Consider the following 12840-nt stretch of genomic DNA (forward strand, 5'->3'; position numbering starts at 1 on the left):
GGATTACAGGCTTGAGCCACCGCGCCCGGCCGTGAGTGACAATTAATGGTAAAGGATTTTTTTCAGATGATGAAAATAAAAGTGTCATGCACAACTCTGTGAATATACTAAAAATCACTGAATTAGGCCAGGCCCAGTGGCTCACACCTGTAATTCAGCACTCTGGGAGGCTGAGATGGGCCAATTGCTTGAGTCCAGGCGTTCAAGACCAGACTGGGCAACATGACAAAACCCCGTCTCTACTAAAAAATACAAAAAACTAGCCAGGTGAGGTAGCGCATGAATGTAGCCCCAGCTAACTCAGGAGGCTGAGGTGGGAGAATCACCTGAGCCCAGGAGGTGGAGACAGTAGTGAGCCAAGATCGTGTTACTGTACTCCAGCCTGGGCAACCAGAATAAGACCCTGTCTCAGGAAAAAAAAAAAAAATCACTGAATTGTAAATCTGAAATGAGTGGCTATACTGTTTGGAACGTAAATTATCTCTCAACAAAGCTGTTATCAAATTAAAAAACAAAGTCAGAAGTACCACCAAATACTTACAGGAATTCCTAAAAGCTGAGGGTCCACAGGTTGACGAAAGGGAAGGGATTCTGGATCCTGACGGTAAAGTGCCTCCAATGTTGGCATCAGTGCCTGCCGTAGTTCTTCTGGTTTGAAAACTTAAAAAGTGCATTTGAAATTAGTTATCAATTAAGCAAAAGAACTTTAAAAAACCATTTAGGTTGAAGCTCTAAAAGCATCCCAAGAATCAAATAACAAAATTAACTACTCTGTCCCCATGGAAATATCGCTACGGGCTCAATTACTGATTCTAGATTCTAAGCCCTGCTTTGCTTCAGGCAGCTCCTAAAAAACTGCATCTTATCACCTTTAAACACCCTTCACCCTCAGTTTAACTTTTCAGTCACAAAATCAGTGAAGACAGACTTGGTCAATTAGAAACAGAATCCAAAGGCTTCTAAAAATTTACGAAGAGACTGCCAAATGGGACAGTCCACGGGACCAAGCACAGTGGCTTGCGTCTATAATCCCAGCACTTTGGGAGGCTGAGGTGGATGGATCACTTTGAGGTCAGGAGTTTCAGCCTGGCCAACCTGGTGAAACCTCGTCTCTACTAAAAATACAAAAAAATTAGTTGGACGTGGTGGTGCGCTAGTCTCAGGTACTCAGGAGGCTGAGGCAAGAGAATTGCTTAAACTCAGGAGGCAGATGTTATTGCAGTGAGCCGAGATCGCGCCACTGCACTCCAGCCTGGGCAACAGAGTGAGACTCCATCTCCAAAAAACAAACAAAAAAAAAAGAGTTCACAAAATACAAGATACTCATGTTTAGAGGGAGATGCAGTTAAGCAAGAAAAGAAAAGTCTTTCTTCATGACATCAGTATTTAACAAGTCAGGAACTAGACTAGATCTGGTATTGTCTTATACTACAAGGAGTCAGGGGCACAGAACAGAAGACTCCTTCATTAAACTGCTTGGTATTTTAGAGCCAAAGAAAAAGAGACATGTACTATTTTAATGATGAATGTTAGGTTTAAGTTTAAGAGACAGCTGGGCGCGGTGGCTCATGCCTGTAATCCCAACACTCTGGGAGGCTGAGGTGGGCGGATCACGAGGTCAGGAGATGGAGACCATCCTGGCTAACACAGTGAAACCCCATCTCTACTAAAAATATAAAAAAAAAAAAAAAATAGCCGGGTGTGGTGGCGGGCACCTGTAGTCCCAGCTACCTGTGGGGCTGAGGCAGGAGAATGGCGTCAACCCGGGAGGCGGAGCTTGCAGTGAGCCAAGATAGTGCCACTGCACTCCATTCTGGGTGACAGAGCAAGACTCCGTCTCAAAACAAAAACAAACAAACAAACAAAACAAATAAAGGGTATTAATACCATCCTGCCTTATTATTGTATCAGAGCCCCAAATAAATACCCAATGCAAGCTGTGTTTGTAGGTGATCACTGAAAACAGCAGACAAATTGTGGTTAAGATAGATTAGTGAATGCGATTTATATAATTACAGCCATTGATTGGGCAGGAGAAAATTAGGGAGGTGCCTCGTTTATTAGACTCAAATCATCCTCTGTCACATACAAGGCTGTATTGGGAAAAGTAAGGTACAAACCTATGTGAGGTTTTCCTTTTAATTTGCTTAATGAGGCAAAGAAAAGACTCCAGAATCCTGTTTTCATGTATTCTAAGAACAACTACTTAGGGATAGGCCTCATATAAAAAGGAAACATTTCCAAAAAGCTGTCTAGCGAGTTTCAAAGATTAAAAATCTTCTCAGTTTTGCCTCAGGCTGTGGTGATCAATAAAAACACAGTAGAAAGAGAAGTGGGGCCTGGCATATAGGCCCATCTATGCCAACAACTCACAAAGTTGCTTAACTTCTCAAGGTTTTGGGAGGAACCCAGGTAACTGATGCAAGGCTACTCTGATAGAAAATTTTATAATTCGGCCGGGTGCGGTGGCTCAACCCTGTAATCCCAGCACTTTGGGAGGCCGAGATGGGCGGATCACGAGGTCAGGAGATCGAGACCATCCTGGCTAACACGGTGAAACCCCAATTAGCTGGGCACGGTGGTGGGCGCCTGTAATCCCAGCTACTCAGGAGACTGAGGCAGGAGAATGGCATGAACCCAGGAGGCGGAGCTTGCAATGAGCGGAGATCGTGGAGATCGTGCCACCGCACTCCCACCCGGGTGACAGCGCGAGACTCGCCTCAAAAAAAAAAAAAAAAAAAAAAAAAAGAGAGAGAGAGAGAACAAAAACGGTATTGCTAAAACAACAGACTTTGTTGATCAAATTAAGTTCAAAGGTGTTCTCAATGATATTTCCCTGAAAGTCCGGAAAAATTTGCCGGTGTGTCCCAAATAGAATTAAACAGTCATGAGAAGCTAGTGATTTAGAAAGCTTTCAATTTCAGCAAGGGTCTTATTTTTTCTTAATTTGCAAAAAAATTTTCATCATTGGGAGAGTATATTTGTTACTTTAGATATTTTTCACCTCTGGGGGGTTGTCATGGAGGGGGGGAAATCAGACTACAAAGATGCTTGTCGCTCATACTTAGCTGTGCTAAAAATAAGGACTACTTGAATAAACTTGTGAAATTAGACATTTTATTTATTTGAGACAGAATTACTCTCTATCACTCAGGCTGGAGTGCAGTGGCACCATCTTGGCTCACTGCAACCTCCTTCCACCTCCTGGGTTCAAGTGATTCTCCTGCCTCAGCCTCCCAAGTAGATTGGACTACAGATAAGAGCCACCACACACAGCTAATTTTTGTACTTTTAGTAGAGACAGAGTTTCACCATAATGGCCAGGCTGGTCTTGAACTCCTGACCTCAAGTGATCTGCCTGCCTCGGCCTCCCAAAATGGTGGGATTACAGGCGTGAGGGATTAGACACTTTAAAGAGAGACTGCCAATAGTAAGATTGGGTTTGTTACAGCCCATATTAAAACACCTCAATATATACGAGTCTTATTTTTAAAATGAAAATAATTTTTTAATCCCAACATTTTACAACATATTGTATTAATGGGACACTTTTTAATATACATCATCTGTAAGAGCCAGCAGACTCACCCCTCAGGTATGTCCTACCTGGTGCTTTTTGCAGATCACTAGAGCTACAAAAAGTTTTAGTCCTAAAATAGTCAATTACCACTTGCTGGAATGGCTGGATTTGAGCACTCTGCCTCAGACTGCCTGGGTCTGCATCCTAGCCTATGCACTGGGGTCAGCTGAGTAACCCATGGAAAGTTACTTAACTTTGCTAAGCTTCAGGCCAATAACCTCAGAGTTGTTGTGAAATTATTAAATGAGGCTGGGCACGGTGGCTGACACCTGTAATCCCAGCACTTTGGGAAGCCTAGGTGGGCCGATTACAAAGTCAAGAGATTGAGATCATCCTGGCCAACATGGTGAAATCCTGTCTCTACTAAAAATACAAAAATTAGATAGGTGTGGTAGCGTGCGCATGTAGTCCCAGATACTCAGGAGGCTGAGGCAGGAGAATCGCTTGAACCTGGGAGGTGGAGGTTGCAGTGAGCTGAGATCCTGCCACTGCACTCCAGCCTGGCGATGCAGCGAGACTCCAAATCCAACAACAACAACAAAAAGAAATTATTAAATGAGACAATGTGGGTACTTAGTGCACAGGAGGTGAATGACAAATGCTATTATTATTGCTATTCTTTTTTTTTTTTTTTTTTTCAGACGGAGTCTCGCCTCCCGGATTTACGCCATTCTCCTGCCTCAGCCTCCTGAGTAGCTGGGACTACAGACGCCCGCCACCTCGCCCGGCTAGCTTTTTGTATTTTTTAGTAGAGACGGGGTTTCACCATGTTAGCCAGGATGGTCTCGATCTCCTGACCTCGTGATCCGCCCGTCTCAGCCTCCCAAAGTGCTGGGATTACAGGCTTGAGCCACCGCACCCGGCCCTATTATTGCTATTCTTTCCTTTTAGTCAAGGCTATTTACAAACATTTCTCTCTTGAAAGATGAGAAAATTTTTAGGGGGTACTAACACACGGAACCCTGAAGAAATGAGGGGAATGACTAACTCATTGGTTGCTGCAAGTGAATATTAAAAAAAAAGAAAGAAAGAAAGAAAAATTATTAATAACAATGAAGAGACCAGGCCCAGGGCTTCAAGGTTAATGAAATCACATTAATGGCAACTTCTGAGGCCCAAGAGGCATGACTGCAATTCTGCCCTGGGTCTTTGGTTTCTTCATCTACCCCCAGAACAAATGGTTTAAGAGACTCACTCTTTTTCTTTGACTGTCCTGGAGCCGGAGATGACTGGGTAGCTGAAGTACTTGGCTGGTCTTCCTCCTCTTTTATTTCAGTTTTTAACTCAGTGCTTCTCTCTTCTGTTTCTGTAGGTTCGATTTTACAGTCTTCCACTTTAGACTAAAAGGTTAAGAGTTTTTAGTATTTCAAAGATATCTAGTTGGAAATCAGTAGTCTGAACACCCTTTCTCATGCAAAATCTACGCCATGAGATCTAATTATCAAAGTATTTTTCTGCAATATTTTTTAAAAACTGGGTTCTTAGACTGGGGTCCTAACCAAATCAAACAGTAATTGCCCTACTCTCACCTCTGAAATATCCTCCGGTTGAGTATCTGCTGGTTCTGGTTGATCCACTTCCATTTTGGCCTCCATCTTCACTTCCTGGGAAGGCTGCTTCTCAGGAATGGCCTGAGAATTCACTTCTGTGCTACTAGTAGATGGAGGGTTTGACACCTGTCCTTCAATGCTTATAGCTGGCTGGGAAAGCTGGGCAGAAAAACCAGGGGAGTCGGTGAGACACACACAGAGTTTGCCAATGATACAATCAGAATGTAAGGTAAGCAATAAGACAGCAGAATTAGCCACCTATTTCTTGGCTTATATTCATTCACGGTGCTTTCATTTGCTCTGCCCATTTCACCTCCTTTAATTATACTTAAGAACAGGAGAATTAAGACTTGTAAATACTGGTTGGCTGGTTGTACATCAAAGAGCCAGCAACTATTTCATTGATAACTATCACCATCTGGCAGTGTGTGGGGATTTCAAAGATGTCTGCTTCAGAGGAGCTCACATTTATACAGAAATGAGTGAAAGAAAATAATAAAGACTGGCTATCTTTTTTATTTTTACCTTTTCACCAGAGAAAATTTCAAAGGTACAGAAAAGGAGACAATAAATACAATGATGTCCCACAGAGTGGCTATTTGGAATCACTAGATTCTAATGAGATAACTGGCATTCCCTGTCTTTTCCCTAAGGCTTGTCATAAGAAACCCCCTAATGAGAAGTCAGTATTTTCTGGAACTACTTTGATTTTATAAAGAATAAAATCAAGCAGATCCACTGGTTCCTCTGTCACTCTGTCCTTCCTTGTCTACCAGAGGCCACGATGAACCAGCTGTCCATCAAGTACAGTACTTTATAAAATGGCTGTGACTCATGGGACTTCTCAGTTCATCAACGTGACTGAGAACTAATATATTAGTATCGATATCAAAGTAGAAGCTTCTAAACCCTTAAAAAAAGTTATATTACTAAGGATTCAACTATTAGATAAGAATTTGGATTTTTATTATATACATAACCAACCCCTCACAAGGAAGCTACAGGTTGTTCTGGGTATATAATTCTCTCATCTTAGATAATTTTTTGACTTTGTTTAGGGTCACAGGGACTCATAAATCTGCAATTTTTTTTTTTTTTTTTTTTTTTAAAGACAGAGTCTCACTCTGTCACCTAGTCTGGAGTGCAATGGCGTGATCTCGGATCACTGCAACCTCCACCTCCCAGGTACCCACTACCACGTCTGGCTAATTTTTGTATATTTTGTAGAGACAGGGTTGACCTGTCTCTGACCACCACGTTGGCCAGGCTGGTCTCAAACTCCTGACCTCAAGTGATCTGCCTGCCAAGGCCTCCCAAAGTGCTGAGATGAAAGGTGTAAGCCACCGCGCCCGCGCAAATCTGCAATTTTTCAATTTAATCTCTAGGTTTTACAGCTCAAACTGTTTGAAAAAGATTCTTTAAATACATGTAAAATTTATGTGTTGCACTAAATAATATACTAAATAAAGAGAAGGACTGTGCCCCCTTGTCATACCCCTTTAGGTACCTTCAGACCTCAGGATACAACATGAAACATAATGGTCAAAGTCAGAGCTAAATAAAATCTTTACACTCCTGCTATGATAGGTCCTATCACAGGAATGCAAAACAGGATAAGAAAGTCCCTAATGAAAAACAGATTACATTCTACCTGTGGAGAAAACAGTAAGAGATAAAGCAAAAGAGAGTAATAGAAATTACCCAGAAATAATATAACACTACAGTACAGCTCTAATGATTCTGCCTAAATCAAATTTCTACTTACTGGAGTTGCAGGCTGTGGAGCAAGCAGCGGTGCTGTTGGGGTAGGAACAGACGCTGCTGTGCTCTGCTGTGAGCGAGGCTGCTGCTGGGGCTGGTCAGCAGAAGGTGCAGCAGGAAGTGATGGCTGTACTTGTTGGGGAAGTTGTGTTGGTGGTGGTGTAGGTGTCTGCCTCGGAGGGGGATGTAGAGCCTGGGACTGTGGCCCAGGTGGCATGGCAGGAGGTGTAGGAACAGGGGCTGGAATTGTTGTTGCTGGTGGCTGCTGAGCCCCTATGCTTGGGGGAGTATGGTGAGGGGTCGGGGTACGACTAGGTACAGGTGAGGGTGAATTCTGATGCAAAGCTGGTTGAGGAAGCTGGGGACAGTGAATGTGGCTCCCCTGAGACCCCGGAGGCATTATAGGAGAGTTCACTGGGCAGGAAGAACTAGACATTTGTGCCTGTTAAAATAAAAAACATAAGACAGCAATTCAAAATAGAATTAACGAAATACTTACATGGCATGTTATATGAATTTAGGACACAAACTGGTTAAACAAAGAGTAGCAATGAGTCTATTTCAAAATGTGTAAAATACCCTATTACTGGGGATATAGCTTTGGACAGCACCATCAATATAGCACTTAAGTAAAGAGACTTCAAACCATTCAGCTGAATGGCCTCAGCCATTGCAGAAAAATTGACAGAATTGCGTGCACAGTGCTCTAGGGCCTGCCTATGCTCTCTTCAGCCAAAGTTCCTTCTACATTGTGTTTAATTCTAAGATTTATTTAAAAGTGTTCACTACTAAAAACAAAACCATCCATTTAAATTATTTCCTAATTTGTAACAATTAACACCATTGCTATGTCACAGAATAATCTCTTCAGGTTCAGAATACCCTAAGTTTAAAACTGTTATTTTTAAAAAAATCATGTTTTCACCCACTATTTGCTGCCACTCTTTCCTATAAAAACCTACGTCAAGAGGAATTTCAAGAATCAAAAATAAGTAAAAAATCCACTTATGAGACATACTTGAGACACTGGAGCTTGACCACTGGACGGAGCCAAAGGCATATTTGTTACATTCATTCCCTGTGATGGGAACTGAGTCTGAGGAAGGAACTGGCTCTGGTTGGAAGGCTGTTGCATACGAGGCCCATAGCCCATAGGCTGCAAAAAAACACAGATCACCAAACTACTTCATTACAATTATTCCACTATAGCTAAAATCATCAAAAGGTCCTAATGTCAGGTTTATTAAGTAAAGTCAAAGACAGGAGTATAGGTGAAGAGGGCTGGAGAGGAGAAGGAAGAAAGTCGTAGAACAACTGACTCTTGTGCAGATAAAGGGAAAGAGCCTCACAGTTTACCTAGGTCTACTCTCAAGAAATAGTAAGAGGATGGCCGGGCGTGGTGGCTCAAGCCTGTAATCCCAGCACTTTGGGAGGCCGAGACGGGCGGATCACGAGGTCAGGAGATCGAGACCATCCTGGCTAACACGGTGAAACCCCGTCTCTACTAAAAATACAGAAAACTAGCCGGGCGAGGTGGCGGGCGCCTGTAGTCCCAGCTACTCGGGAGGCTGAGGCAGGAGAATGGCGTAAACCCCCGGAGGCGGAGCTTGCAGTGAGCTGAGATCTGGCCACTGCACTCCAGTCCGGGCGACAGAGCGAGACTCTGCCTCAAAAAAAAAAAAAGAAAGAAAGAAACAGTAAGAGGATGAACAAACACACGTTCTCTTGGTACACAAATATGTCTAGCACAAGGAGAGCAGGTAACTTTCTTTGCATGCTCTGTTAAGTGAGGAGAGTTAACCACAATTTCATGAGCTCATGTCAGTGATGTAGTAATAACACAAATTCTAAGACCCATAATATGTAAAAACAAGTAAAATCTTACAAGTTGTGGCAGAATCTGGTAGCATTCATGGTCCACAAATGCTCTAGCAATGTTACATTTCATTTCTTTTTTTTTTTTTTTGAGACGGAGTCTCGCTCTGTCGCCCGGGCTGGAGTGCAGTGGCCGGATCTCAGCTCACTGCAAGCTCCACCTCCCGGGTTTTACGCCATTCTCCTGCCTCAGCCTCCCGAGTAGCTGGGACTACAGGTACCCGCCACTTTGCCCGGCTAGTTTTTTGTACTTTTTAGTAGAGACGGGATTTCACCGTGTTAGCCAGGATGGTCTCGATCTCCTGACCTCGTGATCCACCCGTCTCGGCCTCCCAAAGTGCTGGGATTACAGGCTTGAGCCACCGCGCCCAGCCTACATTTCATTTCTAAAATTACCCTACACAAATTCAGGCCTTAAAGAAAGAAATCTCCAAAGGCAAAAAACTTCATAAGATAACACCATCTGTCTTACAGGTTAAAATGAAGGACAGAACTACTTGTTGAAAACAGTAGATTAGTGAGAAGTAGTAATGCTCACTTGGCCCCCAAAGGGGCCAAGATTCAGAGGCACCAGCTAACTCTAAAGGGCAGCAGGAAGGTCGGGGTCAAGGTAGAGAGATGGACTGGTGAAGAGTTCGCATAAGGAGCAGAAGCCTAGCTCTATTCTCCAAGCTCAAGAACCAGGCAAATGCACCATCAACCTTGCAAAAGACAGTTCTCTGCCTGGACAGATATCAGGGAAGAGAGGTGACCATGAAAATGCATGCAGGCCACTAAACATTGACACTCCAGGGACAAGGGCCTGGCTGTTGTCGTTTTTTGGTCAGCTTTCTAGTAGAGTTAAATACAGAAGAATTACAGAAGAACTAGGAGTTATGGTCTGTTTAAATATCTGTGAGTATTTATAAATTAGGAACAAACAGGATTTTCAAAATACCAGGTAAAAGCCAAACAGATTACTAAAGACGTCAAACTAACCGGGTTGAGAGTTCCAGGCTGAGCCAACTGTCCATGGTGTTGAAGAGGAGCGGTTTGCCGGGGTACGATAGGGGGCTGGGCCATGCTCATCTGGCCAAATTGATTCAAACCTGTGAATATGTGCAAAATATTAGATCTGAAAGCCGTTCTGAAATTGAAGAATAAAAGACAGAATTCTTATGTCTGATTCTACATCTTTTTTTTTTTGAAACGGAGTCTTGCTCTGTTGCCCGGCCTGGAGTGCAATGGTGTGGTCTCGGCTCACTGCACGCCTCCCAGGTTCACCCCATTCTCCCGCCTCAGCCTCCCGAGTAGCTGGGACTACAGGAGCCTGCCACCACGCCTGGCTAATTTTTTATATTTTTAGTAGAGACAGGGTTTCACCGTGTTAGCCAGGATGGTCTCGATCTCCTGACCTCGTGATCCGCCCGCTTAAGCCTCCCAAAGTGCTAGAATACAGGTGTGAGCCACCATGCCCTGATTCTGTATGATTTTATCAGGACTAATAAACTGGCTTTCAACCTTGTAAGTATAAATAAATCTGTCTCACAGCAGTTGTAAACAGACATTATTAACTAACAGGATCTTCAAACTGAATTTTACAAATTTTACCATCTGCTATTTTTTTTTTTTTGAGATGGAGTCTCGCTGTCACCCAGGCTGGGGTGCAGTGGCACGATCTCGCTTCACTGCAAACTCCGCCTTCTCGGTTTAAGTGATTCTCTAGCCTCAGCCTCCCGAGTAGATGGGATTACAGGCCTGTGCCACCAGACTTGGCTAATTTTTGTATTTTTACTAGAAGACAGGGTTGACACATTGGCCAGGATGGTCTCATACTTGACCTCAGGTGGTACACCAGCCTCAGCCTCCCAAAGTGCTGGGATTACAAGCATGAGCCATCGTGCCCAGCCTGCAGTTGTTTTTAAATGGATGTTTGATCATTTAATGTCACCTGTCCTGTGATCTGCCAGCCAACCTGCTCTTCACCCCCTCTTCCTCTATAGGCAGGTAATCATGACACTTGCTGTTGGCATAAAGTGGGTATCAAGGTAGTAAGTATTATCTTGCAGTACACCAGGGATTCTTTTAAAATACATTTTTTTTTCACTATTTACCAGATTGTGGAGTTATCCGAGGCATCATCTGGTTTGGCACACTGCCACGGATCATAGTTGGGTCAGGCAGAGGACCATCTAGAGTAAAAAAGAGAAATAAAGAAGTATCTTTGCACCATCTGCCATCAAACAAAAACTCACTGCACACACAAACCCCACAAAATATTTTTAATAATACCTTTGAAAATTGAGTATGAATCACACAAAATAAAGCTCTGAACTAGACAGAAACTTGAAGAAAATGTTATTTCTGGAATACAGAAAAATGTCCCCAAGAGGATTTGTTGGTATTCCTTTATAAGCCCGGGTGCTTTCAATGTTGATAGAAAAATAAGCTATTGAAGACATTATAGGCCAGGCACAGTGGCTCACGCCTGTAATCCTGACACTTTAGGAGGCTGAGGTGGGTGGATCACTTGAGGTCAGGAGTTCAAAATCAGCCTAGCCAACATGGCGAAACCCCATCTCTACTAAAAATAGAAAAAAATTAGCCAGGAGTGTTGGCGGGCACCTGTAATCCCAGCTACTCAGGAGGCCGAGGCAGGAGAATTGCATGAACCTGGGAGGCAGAAGCTGCAGTGAGCCAAGATCGCACCACTGCACTCCAGCCTGGGCGACAGAGCAAGACTCTGTCTCAAAAAAAAAAAAAAAAAAGTGAAGCTATTACAGTATTTAATATGTTACTGTTTAACAAAATATGCCTCTGGTTGGCATGCAACAGAGTATCTCCATGGATAATAGCTATGAATCATGTCTAATGGTGGCCAAATCTGATCATGTAGCACAATGTTTTTATGCACACAAACTGTGAACATTGATTTTAAATAATATGCACATTATACCACACTACATATCATGTACCTCTTAAATACAAAAATAGAAATAATTCTTAATAAAGTAAAATATACATACATAAATCCTAAGGTCTTCTTCCTGGATTATCAGCACATGCTCTAGCGTAGCGCTTTCAACATAGTGCACAAAGAAAATAGTATTTTTACAGCACCCTGAGAAAGGACAGATGTCTGTAGGGACCTGGCTCCGCCCTGGCCACACCCTTCATCAAGGGCTGTGCACTCAAGCCTAAGGCACAGGAGAGGAAGACCTGCTACTCTTCTAAGTAGATGTCTATCCCTTCAGACAAATTTCAACCTTTAGTAAATGAGCAAAACTGACAGAGGAAATGCTCAACATTTATATAAACTTTTATCTATAACTCTGCAAGCTTTATAAAAAGTACATGCATAATTCATGCTTGTTACATAAAAATTGTGCAGTGGCACAATCATGGCTCACTGCAGCCTCCACCTCCTGGGCTCAAGTAATGTTTCTGCCTCACCCTCCTGAGTAGCTGGGACTACAGGCACACGCCCCCATGTCTGGTTAACTTTTGTATTTTTTGTAGAGACGGAGTTTCTCCATGTTGCCCAGGCTGGTCCTGAATTCCTGAGCTCAACTGATCTGCAGCCTCAGCCTCCCAAAGAGCTGGGATTACAGGTGTGAGCCACCACCATGCTCGACCCCTTTTATGCTTCTTTTATTTTCTGTGTATCAGGTTAAGGTAAAAATCTCATTCTACAAAATGTCAGATTCAGTACGAGCTAAAGGTCAACATATACTTAAGGCTGATACTCAGTCCACTACCATTTATTCCTGCTTACATCAGTACCATACTGTTTATACTGACATTAGAATACAACTTAGTATCTCAGAGACTTTAGACTTGGCTCAAATTTCACCCAGAACTTGAGTAAATTCTACCAAAACCAAGTATCTCATGTATGTCCACTTGTTTTTTTTTTTTATTTTGGAGATGGAGTCTTGCTCTGTTGCTCAGGGAGGAGTGCAGTGACGCAATCTCAGCTCACTGCAAGCTCCGCCTCATGGGTTCACACCATTCTCCTGCCTCAGCTTCCTGAGTTGCAAGGACTACAGGCACCCGCCACCACACCCGGCTAATTTTTTGTATTTTTAGTAGAGA

General features: G+C 43.1%; 1 protein-coding gene across 1 annotated transcript in view; it reads right to left on the reverse strand.

Annotated features, from left to right (window-relative positions):
- The window catches only part of EP300 (E1A binding protein p300), a 119935-nt gene that overhangs the window by 25409 nt on the left and 81686 nt on the right, over positions 1–12840 (reverse strand). The window contains 7 exon segments of the mRNA XM_011964151.1: positions 542–660; positions 4776–4920; positions 5110–5289; positions 6896–7333; positions 7910–8047; positions 9745–9854; positions 10860–10937. Of these exon segments, the coding sequence (XP_011819541.1) occupies positions 542–660; positions 4776–4920; positions 5110–5289; positions 6896–7333; positions 7910–8047; positions 9745–9854; positions 10860–10937 (1208 nt within the window).

Source organism: Colobus angolensis, unplaced genomic scaffold, assembly GCF_000951035.1.
Source record: "Colobus angolensis palliatus isolate OR3802 unplaced genomic scaffold, Cang.pa_1.0 Scaffold65, whole genome shotgun sequence".
Taxonomy (NCBI): domain Eukaryota; kingdom Metazoa; phylum Chordata; class Mammalia; order Primates; family Cercopithecidae; genus Colobus; species Colobus angolensis.